General features: G+C 43.3%; 3 protein-coding genes across 4 annotated transcripts; 1 reads left to right on the forward strand and 2 right to left on the reverse strand.

Moving 5' to 3' along the window:
- The first annotated feature begins 412 nt into the window (after positions 1 to 412).
- LOC109732789 (uncharacterized) lies at positions 413 to 4177 on the forward strand. Of its 2 annotated transcripts, none has more exons than XM_020291980.4 (5): positions 413 to 788; positions 2381 to 2484; positions 3338 to 3451; positions 3643 to 3726; positions 3825 to 4177. In XM_020291980.4, the coding sequence occupies exons 1-5, from the start codon at positions 431 to 433 to the stop codon at positions 3879 to 3881; spliced, it is 717 nt and encodes a 238-aa protein (XP_020147569.2). In that variant the 5' UTR covers positions 413 to 430; the 3' UTR covers positions 3882 to 4177. The 2 variants fall into 2 exon arrangements, with proteins under 2 accessions (XP_020147569.2, XP_040254948.1); XM_040399014.3 differs by having other exon boundaries at positions 451 to 788; positions 2378 to 2484.
- A 191-nt stretch (positions 4178 to 4368) lies between these two features.
- Positions 4369 to 8458, reverse strand: LOC109732788 (uncharacterized). Its single transcript, XM_020291979.4, has 6 exons — positions 8119 to 8458; positions 7158 to 7369; positions 6058 to 6339; positions 5431 to 5553; positions 4859 to 5009; positions 4369 to 4648 (listed from the first exon to the last, which is right to left on the reverse strand). The coding sequence occupies exons 1-6, from the start codon at positions 8453 to 8455 to the stop codon at positions 4638 to 4640; spliced, it is 1116 nt and encodes a 371-aa protein (XP_020147568.2). The 5' UTR covers positions 8456 to 8458; the 3' UTR covers positions 4369 to 4637.
- Positions 8459 to 11577: 3119 nt separating this feature from the next.
- Positions 11578 to 12593, reverse strand: LOC141041024 (uncharacterized). The gene is made up of 2 exons (XM_073507136.1): positions 12207 to 12593; positions 11578 to 11940 (listed from the first exon to the last, which is right to left on the reverse strand). The coding sequence occupies exons 1-2, from the start codon at positions 12591 to 12593 to the stop codon at positions 11578 to 11580; spliced, it is 750 nt and encodes a 249-aa protein (XP_073363237.1).
- Positions 12594 to 27985: the final 15392 nt, after the last annotated feature.

Consider the following 27985-nt stretch of genomic DNA (forward strand, 5'->3'; position numbering starts at 1 on the left):
TGTCTTTCACTAACATTGTTAGTAAGGGAACTATAGACCAAAAAAAATCATTGAATCTCTTCTGCTTTTATTCTACAGATTTTCGGTCATTCAAATAAAAGAACTTTTCGCAACCAAGAGAATGAACTGCTGAAAGGTATCCTCTGTGGCAGAGAATGGCCTTACTGGGCCAGTCTTCCATTACAGCGAGGTTACAGTCCCCGTGTAGGCTGTACCTCAGGTGTGTCCCGATACTGGTCTGGGCCATCTTTATCAGTCCATCGAAAGAAACAAACATAGTTTCTCATTTCTCGATCCTAAGAAAAAATTCTCATTTCTCAAAAAAAAAACATAGTTTCTAAAAAAAAGATTGTTGGCACTCCAGAGTTGCTAAATGACTTCTTAAAAAAAACTAAATAACACGGAACGAAAAGCCGCAGAGAAAAAAGAAATGAAAGTTTTAACGGCTCATCGGCCTTCCACGAAAATAGGAGTACTCCGGCTGCAGACGCAAACCCAAACCAAGCGAAAAATATCCACTGAATCTCTCTCGCTGCTCGCGGCCGCGGCGACCGGACTAAGGAAGGAATCGAAGGCGACGATGGCGTGCCGAGCCCTCGCGCTCCGCTCCTTGCTGCTCCCCGACCCCCTCCACCACCTGAGTCTCCGCGCCGCCGCGTCGGCCCCGGCGGCGCCGTTTCCTTGTCGCCGCCGCCGCCGCAACCTCCGCTGCTGCTCCAGCTCCAGTGGGGGCGGGCCCGGGGAGCAGGGACAGCCGCCGCAGGAGGCCGTGCTCGAGGCCATCTCAAGTGAGAGCTCCCCCCATGACTCCCTTCTCATCTCGTTCCTCTATCTTTTGCTTAGTTAATGGCTTGCTGGCTCGTGGTTGTCGTCGTTTCGGTGCTCACGGGTTCAAGATCGGAGTTGGAATGCCGGGGATTTTTTTTATGTGATTGTTATATTCCCGGGGATGATGGAGGTAGAAGACGATTGGGTGTTGTTCTTTGATGGAATTGGATGGATTCATTTATTTATTTTGAGACAAAATTGGATGGATTCATGTTAGTGACTTGGTTTGATATGCTAACAGTTCTCTGCCCTAGTTTTTCTAGTGATTTACTTAATATTTACTTGCGACGAGAGAATACTAGCATCCTTTCTAGAACATCTCTATTTATCATTTTATTTTATTTTTGAGAACACAGTACAGACGCAGACGCTCATTTATACATGCATACACTCATCCATATGAACACACACGCATCCTACCCTTATGAGCACTTCCGAGAGACTGAGTCGGCATATCATCTTGATATTTTTCCACAAACAAGGATGTGTCAATACTCAATACCATAAGTATATATGCATTTCAGTTTATAAAATATATATAATGTATGACTAAACGAAACCTATGCCTGGACAGTGGACAAAAGAATCAGAGATTAACTTCACGCTCACCACAGAACAGATCAGCAGGAGGCACCAGTGTTGGCGTACTCTTGATTCCAGGAGAGGCGGCAGTGGCATGACACCGTCATATTCATCGGCGTCCTGGTTGAAGGGGGCATGGTATGAGGGAGACCGCTGCCATTGCTTTGGCTTGAGTGCGGAGGTAGCGGCAGTAGCAGGTGGAACAATCGCTTAGTATTGGGAGGGACGGAGGGAGGAGTCGGTGGCAGGAGGAGGGAGAAGGAGGCTGCATGCCATGCTTGAGTGTGGAGGAGAAGACATCTGGTGGAGTCAAGCAAAGAGAAGAGCAGGACATATTATGTGTTATATGGGATTAGGTTGTTTGTGTGTTTCGATTTGCGTGATTCTGGGCCTGGAAGGTTCAAGGGTGTATCAGCGGGGCATCCTTAACAGTATCAGCAGGGTATTATGAAATTCTTACTTAGTTTGGAAATTTCAATCCACTGATACAGTACTGGGGCCGTATCAGGCACATATTGCAATACAGTGCAATGGTTTGTTATTTGTCATCCATGTGGTGCCTCATGATTGTTACGAAAATGACTTAATTGAACACAAAAAAGGAGGATAACTTCATTAGTGGAATCGTGGCACTAGGAAAACTGCATGACAGTCTACAGAATAATAAGATATAGATGTTTACTGTCATTCCCAAATTATACAAGGGCATGGCTAGCACCAAAATCAAATTGATGAGTTCAAATGACAATGTCTTCTATTGATTAAGTCTATGAATGGTCACATTTTCAGTTTACATAATAGGCCACTGTATGTGGCTACATTGCATACTAGGATCACCGAGATAAATCTTTTCCCTTGCTGTTTGCTTCTCAAGGGTAATTTGCAGTGAGCCCACAGTTTTTTTCTTGATTATGAGTTAGTAACGTTTATACCTTGTTTTAATTCATACAAAACTTTCCCTTTTAAGCAGAGGTGGCAAAGTCTAAAGGAAGGGTTGCACTCACAACAAATATGGTCATAGGTGGTACTGTTACAGATGATTCAAGTGATGAATGGCTTGTTCTGGATCAGAAGGTATTATCTTAATATCCAACATCACCTATTTAGTGTTATCATTCAGTGGAGGATGACTTACAATAGCTTGACATGGGACAACTGGCCCCTGGAAATTTCTGTGCAATTCTTTTCTGCCGATATTTTGTCGAGACAATGTCCCATAAGTCAAATTTTGTTTTACTTTGATGTCAATGTTGGATTTCTAGGTTTTGCTCTTGGTATCATGAAATTGTATATTTGGGCAAGCCAGATTGACTTGTTACTGTATTAGAGTCAACATAGCCATGCTAGTCATGCATTTTCTACATGAGCAGCTCATAATAATGAGTGCTCCATCACGAGACCGGAAAAGGTTCCTTCTCCGAGCTGTTGGAGGAAGAAAGAAAGTTGAAGAGCGTCTTCCCCTTTGTCCTTTTTTCAGTGTTTTATTATAAGAGCTTTTTTTAATGGAAGAAGAGCGAAACCATAGGTCCTTTTCGTCTCAACAGAGAAAGAATCATCTTTCGGCTCATGACATAAGGTATTGGCTTAAGTCTCACAGCGAAGGCAACCTTTAGCCGGTCGAAAGCCTTATTACCCGTAATAACTGGACAGAACTGAAGGCAGCCTTGAGACTATACTTTATAGGGAAAGGGGGGAAATGGAGAATATCTTTAAAAACCCTAGACTGAGTTTCACTAGGGTCCATGGTCTTATCAAACTCCAATCGGACCTATTCTGAAAAAGTCGATTCTAATTATGTAGAGACACACAAGTGCATTGCTTTGGTTTATCGGTTTTTGAACTAGATTATTGAAGGGAGCAATGTAAGACTCGAAACCTTGGATCTTACTTCAGGCATCACTTAGTACTCTACCGCTTTACTTGACAGGTGAATACATATCCCACAGACAGAGGGTTTACAGCAATTGGTACTGGAGGCGAAGATTTTGTCCATTCTATGGTTGATGCTGTTGAATCAGTTCTTCAAGAATCGATTCCAAAGGTTGGTGTATTAAACTGGGTTCACATGTTCTCTTATGTTGGAATAATATGTATTACTAGCATACTTTAGGGGCTGTCTAATTTCACTGCTTAGATTATATCAATGCTTAACTTCGTCGAACATTTCGTTTTGCTATATTTTCCTTAATATTTTTGTGACTCTTAATATAGATCTCGACTTGGTTTGTACAGGGCCAAGTAAGTCAGAAAATATCTTCTAGGGGGAAATATGTTTCTGTAAAAATCGGGCCAATACGTGTGGCTTCAAGTGAGCAGGTAACACCATGTTTTCCTATGATCAAACATATTCTAGTCTGCAACCTAGATGTTGATGTGCAGATACTTTACTCAATGAGACTTTGATTGTTGTTCAGGTCCAGGCTGTATACCGCGCCATGAGAAGAGATAACAGGATGAAATACTTCTTATGAACTGCAATTACTCATTCCTGTTTAGTTCCTTCCATCTTGTAACACCGGCGTCCTGTTATACGTTTTGCTGTACTTGTAAGTACTGTCTCAAATGGAAATATTGTGTTGGTTTTCCAGTTCGTTGGCTCCATGCGACACAAAGATCCCCCCTGCAGGCTGGAGCTTTTGTGAACTCATGAGAGGAAGAACATTTTGTGTTACTTTGGCCCAAATAGAAATTGCTCCATTTGTCAGACAGGCACTACAATGTAACAGCACGGTTTTCATAACACTATAGCGAACATGTTTACATACTACATATGTTTAAAGATGCTTGTAGTTTTATGATTTTTGGAAACGTCTCCGAAATCTGTATACATTTCAGTTTAATGCTCCAAAATTCCCGACGCGAATCTCGAGTCCTGCTGCCAAAGAAATCTGTCATGCCGACAATTCGTACTATTTTACTTCAACTTACTACAAACACTGGCGAGAAACATTTCTCAACTACCTCAAAGTTGGTTTATTTTATTGAAAGTGACACCAGGAATCCAGGTTTGCTGACACCAAAAGCAGCATCGTTTACAAACATTTCGTCACACCGCCTCATTTACAACTTGCTGAAATCATCTGCCTCAAGATAAACGCGATTGCTCTGCCTCATTGCACGGAGGCACAAATCTCAAATTCTCGAAAGCAAATGGATACTGATCGCTCGGTGGACACCTGGATCCCATTTCCATATAGCTCCTGAGAATTGAACAGGGTCGCTCCTTTCTACGGGTTACCTGTAAAATGCCGACAAAAAATAGTCATTGAAAATCACGGATAATGTATTTACATGTCCATGCACTGCTAACCACTTTTTTATTTTTTGGTGAATTCACCACTCGGGGGTTAACATGTCTATATTGAAGAGGGTGATGGAATAAACCATCAGGGCTTGCCAAGTCATGTCTACATTGAACAGAGTAGTGGTAGAAATCATCATGGCTCACCACTTGGCATTGATGGCTCGGCTTGCGGGACAGTGTACTGTTTATCTTCCTGGTAATGGCGGTTGAACCCTAGAGTATCCTTGATCTCCTGAAAAGATGGCAGGCTGGCAGGTGGGGGTACGCCACCACCTTTTATGGCGAGTAGAGCATCCTGCATATCAAATATTCATGTGCTCCGAATAAAAAAGTAGCACTTCACACTCCAAATTGAACAGCTACCTATGGCAGTTACTGGCATTCACATGGTTGTAGAATATCTACATGCATTGAAAGATGCTATGGTCGTCCCTGATTTCCCCTTTGCGGTGCAGTATATGATCTGCATGCAGCTTCTCAATAAACAAGTCCTTGCACTTATGTTCTATGCAAAATTTCAAGGAACACGGTATACAACATGATAGATCTCTTAAGTTACTGGATAGAACTGGAATAGTTGTAAAAACATTGAAAAAAATTCAAGGCAATATTAGAGGACGTTACCATCATGGCATCATGTATTTAAATTCGTCTGAAACTGAAAAGAGAACGCTGTATATAAATCATGGAACATGCTTCGTATGTAAAGAACAAACCTCCATTGCACGCATTGCCACCCCAATTAGGGACAACGGATAGACTACAAGGCTAAAACCAATCTCCTTGAGTTCAGCAGGGGTCAATATGGGAGTTTTACCACCACCTTCTAACATGTTTGCCTGCAGAACAAAGCACAGGGTATGATATCTGATGTCCTCATCTAAGTACTAGAGAGGAAAAAATACGAATTCACAGGCGAATTGAAAACAGAACGTTCAGAAGCAGACATCATTCGTACAGAAATATTAGCAAGAGAAGTAATCACAAGCATAAATGTAGCTAGAGCCACAGATGACACATCCCTCCTATCTCCTCTAGTTTGTAAACATTTGCATACTTGGTAAATATAGAAAAACACTAAAACAAATCATTTCTTGTTTGTGTATCCTAATCAAATTCATTGGCATACCAGAATGGATTGAAAGGTTAGCACCAAGCATATAAATAAGAACTTTGCTTTGGTACACCGCCCTAGAAAAGTTTACGGATTTTGATGCAGATTGAAGGTGGAGATTATATAAATCAAAATGTTATCCTAGGTAATCTCAATGGATATGAGTACAATCATAACTCTTGAATGACTAACTCGAGTATGACAAAAAAACACAGGTGGGCCATCTTACCATCTTTGGTACTCCAGGTGCAACCGCACAGAATGCCTTCATCTCTTCTATTGAAGCAAGGGCATCAATAAATAGAACATCTGCTCCAGCATCAGCAAAAGCCTGAACTCTCCATAATGCTTCATCAAGAGAAACAGCTTGCCGGGAATCTGTTCTCGCCACAATAACAATGTCAGAGGCACTCTCCTTCCTGGCATCTATAGCAGCTTTTATGTGCATGACCGCTTCCTCCCTCGAGATGACTTTCCTTCCTTCAGTGTGTCCACACGCTTTTGGTGCCACCTTCAATAAGTTATGTATCGTATCAATTAATGAAAATTTTAGAAGGCAGAAAATCAATTACACAAGTCTTCTGTTCATCTTCTTTGATAAAGAAACTAAGGAAACTTTGAAATGAAATGAAATCAAACACACAAAGATATAAAGAGAAGTATTCATCACTGGATCAAATGATTCATTTGGAATTCTAATGGCTGCAAATATCTTACAAAAGGAAATCAGCGCTACTCCAAAACATTACTTTCTTACCCTTCCGCCCTTCATTATGATATACAGTACTGAAGAGTGAAAACTATCTTAGCTTGCACTATCCAAATATGCCCAAAAAAAAAACTTGCATTGTAAGAATCATGTCCAGTGAATGAGATTAAAGTTGTCAGTTCAATTTTTTTAAGGATGGATCCTACAAGTACATTCCCATAATTGAGCACCATGGAGTGGGAGTCTGAATCCTAATCACTCACTACCATCAGCCAGAAGAACACCTCACGTTCATATGATGTAAAACAAACAATTATTTATATTTAGTTTTGTACACTCTAAAGACACACACTGAATACCACATTAAAAAAAAACAAGGAACTGATAAATTGCTGCAGTTCTGGGGAACAACGTTTTTTAATGCCTTATGCCTAGCAACTTTTAGTAGAAAGAAATAAGATCAAAATTATTTCAGTTTTAAATTAAGGAGTTACAGCCTATTATGAGAGTCTCATAAGATTACTCACCAAAACATTCAAAATAATCACCGAATCTATCTGAAAAATAAGAGCAGTGACCTTGACAAGTGGAGGAGGAAATGTATGGAAATCTATGAGTACCTGATCTTCAAGCATGATTCCAGCCAACCCAGCATTGATATATCCTTTTACAGTTCTCTTGATGTTCATAGAATTTCCGTAACCATTGTCTCCATCACCAATCACGGGAACCGAAACTGCTTCGGTGATTAGACGCCCTTGATCAACCATTTCTCCATAGGAGATTAATCCAACATCTGGCAATCCAAGTCGTGCAGCAGAAACACAGAAACCTGAATGGAGAACATATATTAAGACTCCAATGCATGAAAAACCTTCAGCAAACACCAAAAGTTACTTCCACAGAACCCTGGAAAAGTTCAGTATGTAAAAAGACATTAAAATCTCTTAATTTCCATAGTGGTTTATTTCATCTAACAAATCAGCATAACAGATATTAATAACTACCTTTAAGGACACAAAGTTCTAGTTAAACACCAAAACAAGCAGCATTTACCGAGAACATATACTCGGAAAAACATTTGCATTTTAGCTTTCTGAGCTAGAGTTGTTCTTTCATAGATACTCTTCAAGTCGGCTATGCGTCCAATTTTAATTATTTGCACAGCTATATACAATATTTGTCATGTGTCATGACAATAAATTGCCAGCTTAACTATTGCTAGCAAAATGCAAGTTACGTCCAGATAAACTTGAGCTAACATCTTTCTTGTGCTGGTAATCAAGGGTGATATATGGACTATCCCTCCTTCCAGTGAGCAAAACATTTCAACAATGGATAGGGTAATTCTCATCTTCCCAAGAGGATATGTCAAACCGTGAGTTGACTGGAACACTTGGAATGCACGGTTGGTTAGATCTACTACTACCGGGGTGACGAAGGACCTTTTATTCTCCAGCCGATCGTTCCAACGAAAACTTAAACCCCACAAGGGGTTTTACTGCAACGACCGCGGACGAACACAGCCGGAGGAACAAAGAACATGCGAGAAGCGTGAGAGGGGGCAGAGCGACCACGCACCGCCCATGAAGCAGATCGGGAACCCCGCGCGCTCGACGAGGCGGGCGCCGAGCGCGTCGAAGCAGCAGGGCGCCTGGTGGGCGCCTGGCGTCGCCAGGATCCGGCGGAGCGCCGCGGCAGGTGACTCCCCTGGGCGGATGCCCCGGGCGCCTTCCTCGGGGGCGAAGTAAGGGGCGCGGGCTGCCATCGCTGCGCCTGCGCGGCGGCGGAGGATGCCGGGAGTGGGACCGGGTCGACGAGGCGGAGGAGGAAGCGCGAGAGGGGAGTGAAGCGGAATGGACTGGAGCGCCGAGAGGTTGAAGGTGTGTGTGTGTGTGTCAACAAGTGGCGCATCCATGGATCCTGTGATTTTTCCTTTTTATAATAATCCGTGACTTTTTTTAATGAAAGGATAGAACCAATCCGAGTAGGCCTCGATTTCACACGACTTTCAATTGACAAATCCATCAACTGATCAGGATTATAAAAGCACAACATATAATTAAAGACATAAAAGAAAAACGAGGATGCAACCCCAAGGCAGCAGATATAAGACGTCGAGGAGGCTAAAATCTACGACCAAAGAAGAAAAAAATACAACTTGGGGACCTAACATAGGCTAAAGGGGTTGCGCCAAAGGAAGAAGCTCGCCATCGACGCACGGAAGGCAAAGTGGAGCTGCTCTCATCAGAGCAAGCAAGAAGACCTGAAAACACATGGCAACCACTCCAACACACCTGAGGACAAAAATTGCATGCAAGCCGCAGACTCTAGTCAGAGGACGAGAGCACTTCATGAAGACATGGCGAGCAATGGGAAACAAAGCCATCAGGAGGGCCGAGCCATGCCAAGACCAATGACACACTTCCATCGACGTGATGAGTTCGCCATAAAGGGGACCACTATCCCCTCTCGCCCAGGCCGAGGGCGTCGACCCACCGGACAAACCGGACTGCACAGAGAAGGAAGTGAAGCGGCTTGAGGAGAGCATCAATCCTCCACAGCGGGGAGTCACCACTGGAAGAAGGAGCCGCTGCCAACAGGAACACCAAAAAGCTTGCTGCAGACCACCCTCCTTCCCACAAACCCAACACGACACCTTTAAGAGCACCGTCGACGCCCAACCAAGGGCTGTGGATTTTCACCTGGGAACAAGGGAAGGAGGAAGGGAGGGAGATGGACCTCATAGTCGCCTTCAGGAAGGGGACCGACACCCGGAGCGTCATCGCCGCCAGCCAAGAGGTTACCCCAATCCAGGGCTCTACGCCCCATCACCATGACCCGGACAAGGCCTGGGAGAGGCAACAACACATGCTGAAGGAGGCACCTTCAGATCTAGAGCAGGACGAACACAGGGAGCCGACCACCAGCCGCTTAAATCCACCGCCAGCCTGCTGCTCATACGGTCAGGCGGAAGCGACCCACCGCGCCGAAGGACGCCGCCTGCACCACCAGGGGTCGCACCCTAAACCCTAGCCACTTGCCTAGCGGTAGAGCGACCGAGAACCCCGCCGCCACCCTCATCAGCGGCCATGCGGGGAACCCCGTGATTGCCTCTGACGACAGTTTTTTAGGAGGTTGAACAAAGAGGGTACATGAGTGGAGTAGTTTTCAAGATTGATTTTGAAAAGGCCTGTGACAAGGTCAAATGGGCGTCCGTTCAACATACCACAAAAATGGAAGGATTCTCCGATAAATGGCGCGAGTGGATCCAAAATTTTGTTAGTAGAGGTAGTGTGGCTATCAAAGTCAATAATGACATATGCCATTACTTTAAGACAAAAAGGTTTACGTCAGGGTGACTCTATGTCTCAAGTGTTATTTGATATTGTTGTTGATATGTTGGCTATTTTGATTGATCGCGTCAAACATGACGGTCAAATTACAAGAGTATTGCCACACCTTATGGATGGTGACCTCTCTATTTTGCAATATGTCGATGCTACAATTCTTTGTATGAAACATCAACTGGATAAGGCTCCAGACGCAAAACTTTTGCTTTCAGCGTTTGAGAAAATGTCTGGCCTTAAAATTAACTTTCATAAAAGTGAATTGTTCTACTTTGGAGAAGCCAGTGAGCGCGGCTGATTTATACTTACCTATTAGGTTGTGCAAAAGGCCAATTTCTAATAAAATATTTGGAATTCCAAGTCATTATCAGCGTCTCTCTAAGGAGAGTGGAAACATGAGGAGAAGCGCTTAGAAAAATGTTTGGGCAATTGAAAAAGGAGTTGCTCTCTATTGGAGGACGGATGGTCTTGATCGATTTTCTCCTCACAATATTGTTCTCTATATGCTTTGTTTTTTCCAACTCCCAAAAGGGGTCTTGCAAAGACTAGATTATTCCATATCTAGATTCTTTTGGAAAGAAGATAGTGAAAAGAAAAGGTGTTGGCTGGCCAAACGAAGTGTGGTTTGTAGGCAAAAGATCAAGGTGACATTGACATTCATGACCCGCAGGCCAAGAACGATGTCTTACTTAGTAAATGGTTGTTCAAACTTCAAACTACTTACTGAGGACGACGTTTGGCAAACCATGTTGGGCCATAAGTATTTAGGCCAAAAAGTTATGTCTCTGGTATATTAAAAACCTGATGACTCGCACTTTTGGGTTCATCTCTCGAACTAGGCTTTCGCTCCGCTTTATAGATGAAGCAAACATCCATACGGCCAAGTACCAATCACGATAGCAAATAAGATGGTTGGGTCCATAGCACAATCACGCCCAAGAAAGAAAGAAGAAACATTAAAAGGCCACCGGGTGGCAAACTAAGAAACCGTCGTACGGGCGGAAAGCCGGCCCGTGGAAGCTAGGAGTGCCCCCATGAGAAGCCCAAGTCGGTTGCGGTCCCGCTGTCTAGCGAGTGGGTGCCAGTGCTGCAAGAAGGCAAGAAAATTGAAGAACGAGTCAGAAGATTGCCACGGAAGATCCGCTCAATCACCATTTTATTGCGAGTCGTCCAAAGGGTCCACGCCATTGCCGCAAAGATAAGCCAGAACATGTGGCGCTTGCGGCCCACCTGGGTGGCCCTGGATTGCAGGAACTCTGCAAGGTCCCAGGCCTCCCAATCCGGCACAAGGGCCTCGCGGACAAAGCTCCATAGAGCTTGTGTCGCGGTGCAAGAAAACATAATGTGGGTTCCCGTCTCCAGGATATTACATAGAGGGCATAGGCCATCGCCCGAACCGTGTCGCTTAAGAATCTCTGTCCCAGAGGGTAAGTGATCACGCAAAAGCTGCCAAAAAAATCTTGATCTTGAGGGGCATCAACGCCTTCCACAATGGGGATAACCACTGTATGACCGGCTGGCGGCAGAGCGCCTGGTATGCAGAGCTAACTAGGAATTATCCCGAAGGAGAGAATCTCCATGAAATGGTGTTAGGAGACTGGGACAGTGCGCGAGGGACTACTTCCCTCAAACTCACCCATTCTCGCACCTCCTCTGGCCCAAATGAACGGGGGAACGTGATGTTCCACTGCTAATCCAAACCAGCCGCGGAGACCAGCAGATGCGGGTCCTCGCAGATAGCAAACAGCCTAGGAAACCGAACACGAAGCGGCTCCCCATCCAGCCAAGGGTCAATCCAGAACTGGGTGACATTCCCATTGCCAACTGAGAAGGTAGCACCCAGCCGGATCTCATCCTTAATCGTCTGGATAGATCTCCAGAATTGAGATCCAGTCGAGCGAGAACACGCCAAGAGAGGCTCTCCCTGCAAATATTTTGCCTCGACCAACTGAAGCCACAGACCCCCATCGCCCTGCATGATCCACCAGACCCAACGCAACATGAGGGCGACGTTCATGGGTCGAGAGGTCGTGATGCCGAGGCCACCCCGATCCTTGGGCAAGCAGATATCAGTCCACTTAACCATATGGTGTTTAATTAGGGCGCCCATCAGCCGCCTGCCAGAAGAACCTAGCCAGCTCCTTGTCAAAGGAGCCATGCACGCCCTCAGGCAGGATGTACATCCCCATCATATACATGGGGAGGCTAGCGGGGTTAGAGCTAATAAGGACGGTTTTACCTCCTTTTGAAGTGAACCGTCCGCACCAAGGTTTCTGCGTGGGACGCTACTCGTCCCACTAGCGGATCATAACCACTCACCAAGATCCTGGAATCGGACATAGGCATCCCCGGATAGGATATGGGGAAAGATGCGAGCCTGCAGTTGAGGTTATCTGTGATCCTCTGTTGCTTGGCCGCCGAGTATCCTAAGACCACAACCTCGCTCTTGTCAAAGTTAATCTTAAGTCCTGACATGGCCTCAAAGCAGAGCAAAACGAACTTAAGATTAACTATGTCCAAGTCAGACCCTTCCACCATGATCATGGTGTCATCCGCATACTGTAAGTGGGTGACACCATCTCCAGGGATCAGATGACCAACCACCCCCTTTAGGTGGCTGGCCCGCTGAGCCTTATCTAAGATGCCAGCTAGGGCATCAGCAGCTAGGTTGAAGAGAAGAGGGGAGATGGGATCCCCCTGCTTCATGATACGCCTCCAACGTATCTATAATTTACGAAGTATTCATGCTATTATATTATCCATCTTGGATGTTTAATGGGCTTTATTTTACATTTTTATATTATTTTTGGGACTAACCTATTAACCCAGAGCCCAGTGCCAGTTCCTGTTTTTTTCCTTGTTTCAGTGTTTTGAAGAAAAGGAATATCAAACGGAGTCCAAATGGAATGAAACCTTCGGGAGAGTTATTTTTGGAACGGAAGCAATCCAGAAGACTTGGAGTGTACGTAAGGGAAGCAACGAGGAAGGCACGAGGCAGGGGGACGCGCCCTCCACCCTCGTGGGCCCCTCGTGGCTCCCCTGACCGACTTCTTTCGCCTATATATATATCCATATACCCTAAAAACATCGGGGAACAGAATAGATTGGGAGTTCCGCCGCCGCAAGCCTCTGTAGCAAAACCAAAAACCAATCGGGACCCTGTTCCGGCACCCTGCCGGAGGGGGGGATCCCTCATCGGTGGCCATCTTCATCATCCCGGCGCTCTCCATGACGAGGAGGGAGTAGTTCACCCTCGGGGCTGAGGGTATGTACCAGTAGCTATGTGTTTGATCTCTCTCTCTCTCGTGTTCTTGAGGTGATACGATCTTGATGTATCGCGAGCTTTGCTATTATAGTTGGATCTTATGATGTTTCTCCCCCTCTACTCTCTTGTAATGGATTAAGTTTTCCCTTTGAAGTTATCTTATCGGATTGAGTCTTTAAGGATTTGAGAACACTTGATGTATGTCTTGCCGTGCTTATCTGTGGTGACAATGGGATATCACGTGATCCACTTGATGTATGTTTTGGTGATCAACTTGCGGGTTTCGCCCATGAACCTATGCATAGGGGTTGGCACACGTTTTCGTCTTGACTCTCCGGTAGAAACTTTGGGGCACTCTTTGAAGTTCTTTGTGTTGGTTGAATAGATGAATCTGAGATTGTGTGATGCATATCGTATAATCATACCCACGGATACTTGAGGTGACAGTGGAGTATCTAGGTGACATTAGGGTTTTGGTTGATTTGTGTCTTAAGGTGTTATTCTAGTACGAACTCTATGATAGATCGAACGGAAAGAATAGCTTCGTGTTATTTTACTACGGACTCTTGAATAGATCGATCAGAAAGGATAACTTTGAGGTGGTTTCGTACCCTACCATAATCTCTTCATTTGTTCTCCGCTATTAGTGACTTTGGAGTGACTCTTTGTTGCATGTTGAGGGATAGTTATATGATCCAATTATGTTATTATTGTTGAGAGAACTTGCACTAGTGAAAGTATGAACCATAGGCCTTGTTTCAACGCATTGCAATGCCGTTTACGCTCACTTTTATCATTAGTTACCTTGCTGTTTTTATATTTTCAGATTACAAAAACCTATATCTACCATTCATATTGCACTTGTATCACCATCTCTTCGCCGAACTAGTGCACCTATACAATTTACCATTGTATTGGGTGTGTTGGGGACACAAGAGACTCTTTGTTATTTGGTTGCAGGGTTGTTTGAGAGAGACCATTTTCATCCTACGCCTCCCACGGATTGATAAACCTTAGGTCATCCACTTGAGGGAAATTTGCTACTGTCGTACAAACCTCTGCACTTGGAGGCCCAACAATGTCTACAGGAAGAAGGTTGTGTAGTAGACATCAATCTCTTTTCTGGCGACGTTGCCGGGGAGGTGAGTGCTTGAAGGTATATCTTTAGATCTTGCAATCGAATCTTTTAGTTTCTTGTTTTATCACTAGTTTAGTTTGTAAAAGAAAACTACAAAAAATGGAATTGAGACTGTCTCATACGCTTCATCTTTTTAATATCTTCCGTAAGTATGATGAAAAGGAAAATTGTGCTCAAGTGCTAGAAGAAGAAGTCTATAAAATGTTTGGTACTAAATCTTTGAATGATGAGCATGATTGCAATGTTGTTAGTATGAACTCCTTGAATATCCATAGTACTAATGATGATTGCACTAGTCATGATGAAAATATCTCTTATAAGCATGTCGATTTTTGTGGAGTGCATTGGGTTTGCAAGTACACACCAAATAGGGAAGATAGATATTGCAAGAGGCATAAGCATTTAGAAACTAAATTTTTGCAAGAAAGTCTTGATGTTTGTGCTGAAAACTTCAATATTTTCGCGATCCTTGTGAACTTTGCAAGGAACATGGTCATTTAAATCTCCAATGCAAATTGTTTCATGACCGAATCGTGTCCAAAAATTGTGATAATTTGATTACCCTTGAGCATCATAAAGAGCTTAGTCTTCTTTTGGGGTATGAGGAAATGAAACGTATAACTGAGGGTATTCCAAAATTTAATCTTGACAGATTTCTTGATTTTGATCTAGAGAAGATTTATATGTATTGTGCGGTGAATTGCATTGAAAATCCTTATATTGCCAATTACATAAAGGAAAGAAAGCAAATAGAAGATGAAGAGAATACTAACGAAAGGGAAGAGACTTCCCAATATTCTCCTATTATTTCTTATGATGAATCAGGTAACGAGGAGGGGCCTTCTATTCAACCAATCCCATTAATAAGGAGCTCCAAAAAGAGGATTGAACCTACACATAATGTGAAGAAGAAAAAGAAAAAACAGAGAAGCAAAGGTAAAAAGGTATCCCCCTCAAATGATGTTGCTCCTACTACTCATTGTGATGATGATAATTGCTATACTATTGGTGATATCCATACTATTAATGATGAGAGTGATTATGCTTATGATATGAAAAGGCCCAAGCTTGGGGATGCTATGTTTGATGAGAATGATGTGTTTGAGAATATATGTGCTGCAATTAATGTTTGTCCCAAGCTTGGGGATGCTATGTTTAATGAAGATGATATTTTTAGCCTCTCAAGTTTTGATATGCAAAGTTATGATGATAGCATGCCTTCTACCTATGATGATTATATTGATGAAAGTGGGTTTGGAAGAGTGTCAACTTTAGGAAGTAATGATCCCACTATTTTGGAGGATGTTGAATCTTATAACATTTATGAAAGTGGATTTGGAGAGGTCATGACTTTATTTAGTGATGAGTCCACTATCTTGGAAAAGGTTTCAATCGATTATGATGAGAACAAAGTTGCTACTTATGATAATTATTGTGATGAAACTTATGCTATAAAAAGTAGTGATAATTATATTGATAAAACTTGTCATGATTATGATTACCCTTTTTCTGAACATTACTCTTTTAATGTGGAAACAATTTATAGTATTCAAGTCTCTTATGATACTCCCACTATTCCGAATGAGAAAAAATTTGCTTATGAGGAAAGTAGTAAATTTTCTATGCAAGTAGATCATGAAAAGAATGCTTTAGGTGATGGTTATATTGTTGAATTCATTCATGATGCTACTGAAAATTATTATGAGGGAGGAATATATGCTTGTAGGAATTGCAATAATATCAAGTTTCCTCTCTATGTGTTGAAAATCTTGAAGCTATGCTTGTTTTACCTTCCTATGCTAGTTGATTATTGTTCCCATAAGTTGTTTGCTCACAAAATCCATATGCATAGGAAGTGGGTTAGACTTAAATGTGCTAGTCATATTCTTCATGATGCTCTTTTTATGTTTCAATTCTTATCTTTTATGTGAGCATCATTGAAATCATCATGCCTAGCTAGGGGCGTTAAACGTTAGCGCTTGTTGGGAGGCAACCCAATTTTATTTTTGTTTCTTGCTTTTTGGTTCTGTTTAGTAATAAATAATTCATCTAGCCTCTGGTTAGATGTGATTTTATATTTTAATTAGTGTTTGTGCCAAGTAAGACCTATAGAATCTTCTTGGATGATAGTTATTTGATCTTGCTGAAAATTCCAGAAACTTTCTGTCCACGAAAACAATTGTTTAAAATCACCAGAACTTGATAAAATACTGATTCCAATTGCAGAAGATCAATAATCAAATTATCTAGGTCGTCATATTTTGGTAGAATTTTTTTAGTTCCAGAAGTTTGCGTTAGTTACAGATTACTACAGACTGTTCTGTTTTTGACAGATTCTTTTTCCGTGCGTTGTTTGCTTATTTTGATGAATCTATGGCTAGTAAAAGATTTTATGAACCATAGAGAAGTTGGAATAAATTAGGTTTAACACCAATACAAATAAAGAATGAGTTCATTACAGTACCTTGAAGTGGTGTTTTGTTTTCTTTCGCTAACGGAGATTACGAGTTTTCTGTTGAGTTTTGTGTTGTGAAGTTTTCAAGTTTTGGGTAAAGATTCGATGGACTATGGAATAAGGAGTGGCAAGAGCCTAAGCTTGGGGATGCCCAAGGCACCCCAAGGTAGTATTCAAGGACAACCAAGAGCCTAAGCTTGGGGATGCCCCGGATGGCATCCCCTCTTTCGTCTTCGTTCATCGGTAACTTTACTTGGAGCTATATTTTTATTCACCACATGATATGTGTTTTGCTTGGAGCGTCATTTTATTTTCTTTAGCTTTGCTTGCTGTTTGAATAAAATACCAAGATCTGAAATTCTTAAATGAGAGAGAGTCTTCACATAGCTACATAATTATTTAACTACTCATTGATCTTCGCTTATATTTTTTTGGAGTAGTTTGTCATTTACTCGTGTGCTTCACTTATATACTATGAGTAAATGGTTGAATGATTTGAATGTCATAAAATCTGAAATTATATATGTTTCATATGCCTTTCCCATGGGGAGTAATGCCTTCACTTATAAGAAGTAGAGGTGGTAAATTTATTGAAGGTTAGCAAACATTGTATTGGTCACTTGAACAATTCATGAAAGAACATTGAAGGAAGAGAGATTTCACATATAAATATACTATCTTGGACATATTCTATGATTATGAGCCCCATTAATTATTTTCAAACCTGAGCAAATTAGTTGAAGTTAGACAAGGAAGACAACTTAATGAGTTGTGTTTGGGTATATTTGTATAAGTTATATTGTTATGGATCCTCTAACATGTGGTGCTTGCTATTTAGAATCCATTGCTAGCCAAAATATCTGTACTAAGCGGGAATACTGCTTGTGCATCCAAATTCCTTGAACCAAGTTTCTTCCATGAGTGTCCATCATATCTACCTATATGCGGTATTTACCTGCCGTTCCAAGTAAATTTGCATGTGCCAAACTCTAAACCTTCAAATAATAATCTGTTTTGTATGCTCGAATCGCTCATGTAGCGACTAGGGGCTGTCAGTATCTTCCATGCTAGGTGGGTTATTCTCACGATGAGTGGACTCCACTCATCATTCACGAGAAAATGGCTGGTAACTGGGATGCCCAGTCCTATGATCAAAAGATCAAAAACAAAATCACAAATAATTTAAACAAAACTCCCCCAAGAATGTTGATAGTTGGACGACACCCGTTGTTTCGGACAAGCCGTGGAGTGTGAATGTTGGTGGAGAGGGAGTAAAAACTTTACCTTTCTGCGTGGGAACCGCCTATAATGTATGTAGTATGGAAGATATTGGGAACTATTGGTCGTTATGTTGACAATGAAAGCATACCTCTCAAAATTATTTTCATCTCTGTTTTTGCTTCGAGTTCTGGCACCTCTGCAAATCCCCGCTTCCCTCTGCGAAGGGCCTATCTTTTACTTTTATGCAAGAGTCAATATTATTCCTTCTCATTCCAACCTACTCTTTAGTTGGCAAGCATCATGTGATGGAAAGATCTAAGCATATATGGCCATTCAAATATATTTGATCATGAATTATTATTTTTAACATTACCCTTGAGGTAAAAGGTTGGGAGGCAAAACATTAAGCCCCTATCTTTCTCTGTGTTCGATGACTACTATTTGTTCTAAAAATATGCTTAGAGTGGTAGCAATCATGGAAGACTAAATGATAGTTGAGTATGTGAAGTTTGCTGAATCAAAGCTCTGACATAGACTCTTCCTGAAAATAAGATGAATAGTAATTGTTTGATGACTAATAACACGGTTTGTTAGTTTTCAAGAAAGTTTATGATCTATACTTTAACATGTGAATAGTTTGTTACTTGATCATGAAAAGTTCTATGAGTTGAGCTACTGTTATGACATATGATGATGCTAGAAAAGGTGATTAAAATTATTATTGATCAAACTTGTGCACCTGCTAGCATTCACACTTCATAAATTATTTCTTTTATCATTTACCTACTCGAGGACGAGCAGGAATTAAGCTTGGGGATGCTGATACGTCTCCAACGTATCTATAATTTATGAAGTATTCATGCTATTATATTATCCATCTTGGATGTTTAATGGGCTTTATTTTACACTTTTATATTATTTTTGGGACTAACCTATTAACCCAGAGCCCAGTGCTAGTTCATGTTTTTTCCCTTGTTTCAGTGTTTCGAAGAAAAGGAATATCAAACGGAGTCCAAACGGAATGAAACCTTCGGGAGAGTTATTTTTGGAACGGAAGCAATCCAGAAGATTTGGAGTGTACGTAAGGGAAGCAACGAGGAAGGCACGAGGTAGGGGAGCCCACCCCCTGGGCACGCCCTCCACCCTCGTGGGCCCCTCGTGGCTCCCCTGACCGACTTCTTTCGCCTATATATATCCATATACCCTAAAAACATCGGGGAACAGAATAGATCGGGAGTTCCGCCGCCGCAAGCCTCTGTAGCAAAACCAATCGGGACCCTGTTCCGGCACCCTGCCGGAGGGGGGGATCCCTCATCGGTGGCCATCTTCATCATCCCGGCGCTCTCCATGACGAGGAGGGGGTAGTTCACCCTCGGGGCTGAGGGTATGTACCAGTAGCTATGTGTTTGATCTCTCTCTCTCTCTCGTGTTCTTGAGGTGATACGATCTTGATGTATCGCGAGCTTTGCTATTATAGTTGGATCTTATGATGTTTCTCCCCCTCTACTCTCTTGTAATGGATTAAGTTTTCCCTTTGAAGTTATCATATCGGATTGAGTCTTTAAGGATTTGAGAACACTTGATGTATGTCTTGCCGTGCTTATCTGTGGTGACAATGGGATATCACGTGATCCACTTGATGTATGTTTTGGTGATCAACTTGCGGGTTCCGCCCATGAACCTATGCATAGGGGTTGGCACACGTTTTCGTCTTGACTCTCTGGTAGAAACTTTGGGGCACTCTTTGAAGTTCTTTGTGTTGGTTGAATAGATGAATCTGAGATTGTGTGATGCATATCGTATAATCATACCCACGGATACTTGAGGTGACAATGGAGTATCTAGGTGACATTAGGGTTTTGGTTGATTTGTGTCTTAAGGTGTTATTCTAGTACGAACTCTATGATAGATCGAACGGAAAGAATAGCTTCGTGTTATTTTACTACGGACTCTTGAATAGATCGATCAGAAAGGATAACTTTGAGGTGGTTTCGTACCCTACCATAATATCTTCATTTGTTCTCCGCTATTAGTGACTTTGGAGTGACTTGTTGTTGCATGTTGAGGGATAGTTATATGATCCAATTATGTTATTATTGTTGAGAGAACTTGCACTAGTGAAAGTATGAACCCTAGGCCTTGTTTCAACGCATTGCAATACCGTTTACGCTCACTTTTATCATTAGTTACCTTGCTGTTTTTATATTTTCAGATTACAAAAACCTATATCTACCATTCATATTGCACTTGTATCACCATCTCTTCGTCGAACTAGTGCACCTATACAATTTACCATTGTATTGGGTGTGTTGGGGACACAAGAGACTCTTTGTTATTTGGTTGCAGGGTTTTTTGAGAGAGACCATCTTCATCCTACGCCTCCCACGGATTGATAAACCTTAGGTCATCCACTTGAGGGAAATTTGCTACTGTCGTACAAACCTCTGCACTTGGAGGCCCAACAATGTCTACAGGAAGAAGGTTGTGTAGTAGACATCTGTTGGAAATATGCCCTAGAGGCAATAATAAATGGTTATTATTATATTTCTTTGTTCATGGTAATTGTCTATTATTCATGCTATAATTGTATTGTCCGGAAATCGTAATACATGTGTGAATACATAGACCACAAAGTGTCCCTAGTAAGCCTCTAGTTGACTAGCTCGTTGATCAACAGATAGTCATGGTTTCCTGACTATGGACATTGGATGTCATTGATAACGGGATCACATCATTAGGAGAATGATGTGATGGACAAGACCCAATCCTAAGCATAGCATAAAAGATCGTGTAGTTTCGTTTGCTAGAGCTTTTCCAATGTCAAGTATCTTTTCCTTAGACCATGAGATCGTGCAACTCCCGGATACCGTAGGAGTGCTTTGGGTGTGCCAAACGTCACAACGTAACTGGGTGACTATAAAGGTGCACTACGGGTATCTCCGAAAGTGTCTGTTGGGTTGGCACGGATCGAGACTGGGATTTGTCACTCCGTGTGACGGAGAGGTATCTCTGGGCCCACTCGGTAATGCATCATCATAATGAGCTCAATGTGACTAAGGCGTTAGTCACAGGATCATGCATTGCGGTACGAGTAAAGAGACTTGCCGGTAACGAGATTGAACAAGGTATTGGGATACCGACGATCGAATCTCGGGCAAGTAACATACCGATTGACAAAGGGAATTGCATACGGGATTGATTGAATCCTCGACACCGTGGTTCATCCGATGAGATCATCGTGGAACATGTGGGAGCCAACATGGGTATCCAGATCCCGCTGTTGGTTATTGACCGAAGAGGCGTCTCGGTCATGTCTGCATGTCTCCCGAACCCGTAGGGTCTACACACTTAAGGTTCGGTGACGCTAGGGTTGTAGAGATATGTGTATGCGGAAACCCGAAAGTTGTTCGGAGTCCCGGATGAGATCCCGGACGTCACGAGAGGTTCCAGAATGGTCCGGAGGTGAAGAATTATATATAGGAAGTCAAGTTTCGGCTACCGGGAAAGTTTCGGGGGTTACCGGTATTGTACCGGGACCACCGGAAGGGTCCCGGGGGTCCACCGGGTGGGGCCACCTATCCCGGAGGGCCTCGTGGGCTGAAAGTGGAAGGGAACCAGCCCTTAGTGGGCTGGGGCGCCCCCCTTGGGCCTCCCCCCATGCGCCTAGGGTTGGGAACCCTAGGGGGGAGCTTCCCCCTTGCCTTGGGGGGCAAGGCAACCCTTTCCCCCTTTGGCCGCCGCCCCCCCTTGGAGATCCCATCTCCCAGGGCCGGCGCCCCCCCAGGGGGCCTATATAAAGGGGGGGAGGGCAGCAACACACAGCCTTGGGCGCCTCCCTCCTCCCCTGCAACACCTCTCTCTCTCGCAGAAGCTCGGTGAAGCCCTGCCGAGACCCGCTACATCCACCACCACGCCGTCGTGCTGTTGGATCTCCATCAACCTCTCCTTTCCCCTTGCTGGATCAAGAAGGAGGAGACGTCGCTGCACCGTACGTGTGTTGAACGCGGAGGTGCCGTCCGTTCGGCACTCGGTCATCGGTGATTTGGATCACGGCGAGTACGACTCCGTCATCCACGTTCATTGGAACGCTTCCGCTCGCGATCTACAAGGGTATGTAGATGCACTCCCTTCCCCTCGTTGCTAGTATACTCCATAGATGCATCTTGGTGAACGTAGGAAAATTTTAAAATTATGCTACGATTCCCAACAGTGGCATCATGAGCCAGGCCTATGCGTAGTTACTATGCACGAGTAGAACACAAAGCAGTTGTGGGCGTTGAGTTTGCCAATTCTTCTTGCCGCTACTAGTCGTTTCTTGTTTCGGCGGCATTGTAGGATGAAGCGGCCCGGACCGACCTTACACGTACGCTTACGTGAGACAGGTTCCACCGACTGACATGCACTAGTTGCATAAGGTGGCTAGCGGGTGTCTGTCTCTCCTACTTTAGTCGGAACGGATTCGATGAAAAGGGTCCTTATGAAGGGTAAATAGAAATTGGCAAATCACGTTGTGGTCATACGTAGGTAAGAAACGTTCTTGCTAGAAACCTACAAACCACGTAAAAACTTGCAACAACAATTAGAGGACGTCTAACTTGTTTTTGCAGCATGTGTTATGTGATGTGATATGGCCAGAAGATGTGATAAATGATATATGTGATGTATGAGATTGATCATATTCTTGTAATAGGAATCACGACTTGCATGTCGATGAGTATGACAACCGGCAGGAGCCATAGGAGTTGTCTTTATTATTTTGTATGACCTGCGTGTCATTGAATAACGCCATGTAAATTACTTTACTTTGTTGCTAAACGCGTTAGCCATAGAAGTAGAAATAATCATTGGCGTGACAACTTCATGAAGACACAATGATGGAGATCATGGTGTCATGCCGGTGACGAAGATGATCATGGTGCCCTGAAGATGGAGATCAAAGGAGCATGATGATATTGGCCATATCATGTCACTATTTAATTGCATGTGATGTTTATCATGTTTTTGCATCTTATTTGCTTAGAACGACGGTAGTAAGTAAGATGATCCCTTATAATAATTTCAAGAAAGTGTTCACCCCAACTGTGCACCGTTGCGAAGGTTCGTTGTTTCGAAGCACCACGTGATGATCGGGTGTGATAGATTCTAACGTTCGAATACAACGGGTGTTGACGAGCCTAGCATGTACAGACATGGCCTCGGAACACACGCAATACACTTAGGTTGACTTGACAAGCCTAGCATGTACAGACATGGCCTCGGAACACGGAGGACCGAAAGGTCGAGCATGAGTCGTATAGAAGATACGATCAACATGGAGATGTTCACCGATCTTGACTAGTCCGTCTCACGTGATGATCGGACACGACCTAGTTAAACTCGGATCATGTTTCACTTAGATGACGAGAGGGATGTCTATCTGAGTGGGAGTTCATTAAATAATTTGATTAGATGAACTTAATTATCATGAACTTAGTCTAAAATCTTTACACTATGTATTGTAGATCAAATGGCCAACGCTGTCCTCAATTTCAACGCATTCCTAGAGAAAACCAAGCTGAAAGATGATGGCAGCAACTATACGGACTGGGTCCGGAACCTGAGGCTCATCCTCATAGTAGCCAAGAAAGATTATGTCTTAGAAGCACCGCTAGGTGAAGCACCAATCCCAGAGAACCAAGACGTTATGAACGCTTGGCAATCACGTGCTGATGATTACTCCCTCGTTCAGTGCGGCATGCTTTATAGCTTAGAACCGGGTCTCCAAAAGCGTTTTGAGAAACATGGAGCATACGAGATGTTCGAGGAGCTGAAACTGGTTTTTCAAGCTCATGCCCGGGTCGAGAGATATGATGTCTCCGACAAGTTCTTCAGCTGTAAAATGGAGGAGAACAGTTCTGTTAGTGAGCACATACTCAGAATGTCTGGGTTGCATAACCACTTGTCTCAGCTGGGAGTCAATCTCCCGGATGACGCGGTCATTGACAGAATCCTCCAGTCGCTTCCACCAAGCTACAAGAGCTTTGTGATGAACTTCAATATGCAGGGGATGGAAAAGACCATTCCTGAGGTATATTCAATGCTGAAATCAGCTGAGGTAGAGATCAGAAAAGAACATCAAGTGTTGATGGTGAATAAAACCACTAAGTTCAAGAAGGGCAAGGGTAAGAAGAACTTCAAGAAGGACGGCAAGGGAGTTGCCGCGCCCGGTAAACCAGTTACCGGGAAGAAGTCAAAGAATGGACCCAAGCCCGAGACTGAGTGCTTTTATTGCAAGGGAAGTGGTCACTGGAAGCGGAACTGCCCCAAATACTTAGCGGACAAGAAGAAGGCCGGCAACACCAAAGGTATATGTGATATACAAGTTATTGATGTGTACCTTACCAGTACTCGTAGTAGCTCCTGGGTATTTGATACCGGTGCGGTTGCTCATATTTGTAACTCAAAACAGGAACTACGGAATAAACGGAGACTGGCAAAGGACGAGGTGACGATGCGCGTCGGGAATGGTTCCAAGGTCGATGTGATCGCCGTCGGCACGCTACCTCTGCATCTACCCACGGGATTAGTTTTAAACCTCAATAATTGTTATTTAGTGCCAGCTTTGAGCATGAACATTGTATCTGGATCTCGTTTAATTCGAGATAGCTACTCATTTAAATCCGAGAATAATGGTTGTTCTGTTTATTTGAGAGATATGTTTTATGGTCATGCCCCGCTGGTCAATGGTTTATTTTTGATGAATCTCGAACGTGATGTTACACATATTCATAGTGTGAATACCAAAAGATGTAAAGTTGATAACGATAGTCCCACATACTTGTGGCACTGCCGCCTTGGTCACATTGGTGTCAAGCGCATGAAGAAGCTCCATGCAGATGGACTTTTGGAGTCTCTTGATTACGAATCATTTGACACATGCGAACCATGCCTCATGGGTAAGATGACCAAGACTCCGTTCTCCGGAACAATGGAGCGAGCAACCAACTTATTGGAAATCATACATACCGATGTGTGCGGTCCAATGAGTGTTGAGGCTCGCGGAGGATATCGTTATGCTCTCACTCTCACTGATGATTTAAGTAGATATGGGTATGTCTACCTAATGAAACACAAGTCTGAAACTTTGAAAAGTTCAAGGAATTTCAGAGTGAAGTCGAGAATCAACGTGACAGGAAAATAAAATTCTTACGATCAGATCGTGGTGGAGAATATTTAAGTCACGAATTTGGTACACACTTAAGGAAATGTGGAATAGTTTCATAACTCACGCCGCCTGGAACACCTCAGAGAAATGGTGTGTCCGAACGTCGTAATCGCACTCAATTGGATATGGTGCGATCTATGATGTCTCTTACCGATTTACCGCTCTCATTTTGGGGCTATGCTTTAAAGACTGCCGCATTCACTTTAAATAGGGCTCCGTCGAAATCCATTGAGATGACACCGTATGAATTATGGTTTGGGAAGAAACCTAAGCTGTCGTTTCTAAAAGTTTGGGGATGCGATGCTTATGTCAAGAAACTTCAACCTGAAAAGCTCGAACCCAAGTCGGAAAAATGCGTCTTCATAGGATACCCTAAGGAAACTATTGGGTATACCTTCTACCTCAGATCCGAGGGCAAGATCTTCTTTGCCAAGAACGGGTCCTTTCTAGAGAAGGAGTTTCTCTCGAAAGAATTGAGTGGGAGGAAAGTGGAACTTGATGAGGTGATAGTCACCCCTTCCGAACCGGAAAGTAGCGCAGCGCGGAAAATGTTCCTGTGGTGCCTACACCGACTGGGGAGGAAGTTAATGATGATGATCATGAAGCTTCGGATCAAGTTACTGAACTTCGTAGGTCCACAAGGACACGTTCCACACCAGAGTGGTACGGCAACCCTGTCCTGGAAATCATGTTGTTAGACAACGGTGAAGCTTCGAACTATGAAGAAGCGATGGCGGGCCCGGATTCCGACAAATGGCTAGAAGCCATGAAATCCGAGATAGAATCCATGTATGAAAACGAAGTATGGACTTTGACTGACTTGCCCGATGATCGGCGAGCCATAGAAAACAAATGGATCTTTAAGAAGAAGACGGACGCGGATGGTAATGTGACCATCTATAAGGCTCGACTTGTCGCTAAGGGTTATCGACAAGTTCAAGGAGTTGACTACGATGAGACTTTCTCACCCGTAGCGAAGCTGAAGTCCGTCCGAATCATGTTAGCAATTGCCGCATACTATGATTATGAGATATGGCAGATGGACGTCAAAACGGCATTCCTTAACGGCTTCCTTAAGGAAGAGTTGTATATGATGCAGCCGGAAGGTTTTGTCGATCCTAAGAATGCTAACAAAGTATGCAAGCTCCAGCGCTCAATCTATGGGCTGGTGCAAGCATCTCGGAGTTGGAACATTCGCTTTGATGAGATGATCAAAGCGTTTGGGTTTACACAGACTTATGGAGAAGCCTGTGTTTACAAGAAAGTGAGTGGGAGCTCTGTAGCATTTCTCATATTATATGTGGATGACATACTATTGATGGAAAATGATATAGAATTCTTGGAAAGCATAAAGGCCTATTTGAATAAGTGTTTTTCAATGAAGGACCTTGGAGAAGCTGCTTATATATTAGGCATCAAGATCTATAGAGATAGATCAAGACGCCTCATTGGTCTTTCACAAAGTACATACCTTGACAAGATATTGAAGAAGTTCAATATGGATCAGTCCAAGAAGGGGTTCTTGCCTGTATTGCAAGGTGTGCAATTGAGCAAGGCTCAATGCCCGACCACGGCAGAAGATATAGAAAAGATGAGTGTCATCCCCTATGCCTCGGCCATAGGGTCTATTATGTATGCCATGTTGTGTACCAGACCTGATGTAAACCTTGCCGTAAGTTTGGTAGGAAGGTACCAAAGTAATCCCGGCATGGAACACTGGACAGCAGTCAAGAATATCCTGAAGTACCTGAAGAGGACTAAGGATATGTTTCTCATTTATGGAGGTGACGAAGAGCTCGTCGTAAAGGGTTACGTCGACGCTAGCTTCGACACAGATCTGGATGACTCGAAGTCACAAACCGGATACGTGTATATTTTGAATAGAGCAGTAAGCTGGTGCAGTTGCAAGCAAAGCATCGTGGCGGGATCTACATGTGAAGCGGAGTACATGGCAGCCTCGGAGGCAGCACAGGAAGCAGTCTGGATGAAGGAGTTCATTACCGACCTAGGGGTGATTCCCAATGCGTCGGGCCCGATGACTCTCTTCTGTGACAACACTGGAGCTATTGCCCTTGCGAAGGAGCCCAGGTTTCACAGGAAGACCAGGCATATCAAGCGTCGCTTCAACTCCATTCGTGAAAGTGTTCAAAATGGAGACATAGATATTTGTAAAGTACATACGGACCTGAATGTAGCAGATCCGTTGACTAAACCTCTCCCTAGGGCAAAACATGATCAACACCAGGACGCAATGAGTGTTCGATTCATCACAATGTAACTAGATTATTGACTCTAGTGCAAGTGGGAGACTGTTGGAAATATGCCCTAGAGGCAATAATAAATGGTTATTATTATATTTCTTTGTTCATGGTAATTGTCTATTATTCATGCTATAATTGTATTGTCCGGAAATCGTAATACATGTGTGAATACATAGACCACAAAGTGTCCCTAGTAAGCCTCTAGTTGACTAGCTCGTTGATCAACAGATAGTCATGGTTTCCTGACTATGGACATTGGATGTCATTGATAACGGGATCACATCATTAGGAGAATGATGTGATGGACAAGACCCAATCCTAAGCATAGCATAAAAGATCGTGTAGTTTCGTTTGCTAGAGCTTTTCCAATGTCAAGTATCTTTTCCTTAGACCATGAGATCGTGCAACTCCCGGATACCGTAGGAGTGCTTTGGGTGTGCCAAACGTCACAACGTAACTGGGTGACTATAAAGGTGCACTACGGGTATCTCCGAAAGTGCTTGTTGGGTTGGCACGGATCGAGACTGGGATTTGTCACACCGTGTGACGGAGAG

This window comes from Aegilops tauschii, chromosome 2, assembly GCF_002575655.3.
Source record: "Aegilops tauschii subsp. strangulata cultivar AL8/78 chromosome 2, Aet v6.0, whole genome shotgun sequence".
NCBI classification, from domain to species: Eukaryota; Viridiplantae; Streptophyta; class Magnoliopsida; order Poales; family Poaceae; genus Aegilops; species Aegilops tauschii.

Excerpts from the sequence above, each read along its gene's own strand:
- LOC109732789 (XM_020291980.4), top strand. The coding sequence starts at position 431 with ATGAAAGTTTTAACGGCTCATCGGCCTTCCACGAAAATAGGAGTACTC. Across the intron at positions 2,485-3,337 it reads GGCTTGTTCTGGATCAGAAG|GTGAATACATATCCCACAGA; the intron begins GTATTATCTTAA and ends TTTACTTGACAG. Across the intron at positions 3,727-3,824 it reads GTGTGGCTTCAAGTGAGCAG|GTCCAGGCTGTATACCGCGC; the intron begins GTAACACCATGT and ends ATTGTTGTTCAG.
- LOC109732788 (XM_020291979.4), bottom strand. The coding sequence starts at position 8,455 with ATGGATGCGCCACTTGTTGACACACACACACACACCTTCAACCTCTCG. Across the intron at positions 7,370-8,118 it reads CCCGATCTGCTTCATGGGCG|GTTTCTGTGTTTCTGCTGCA; the intron begins GTGCGTGGTCGC and ends TTCTCCATTCAG. Across the intron at positions 5,010-5,430 it reads TGGCAATGCGTGCAATGGAG|GATGCTCTACTCGCCATAAA; the intron begins GTTTGTTCTTTA and ends TTTGATATGCAG.
- LOC141041024 (XM_073507136.1), bottom strand. The coding sequence starts at position 12,593 with ATGAAGCAGGGGGATCCCATCTCCCCTCTTCTCTTCAACCTAGCTGCT. Across the intron at positions 11,941-12,206 it reads TGTCCGATTCCAGGATCTTG|GATCGGGGTGGCCTCGGCAT; the intron begins GTGAGTGGTTAT and ends TGCTTGCCCAAG.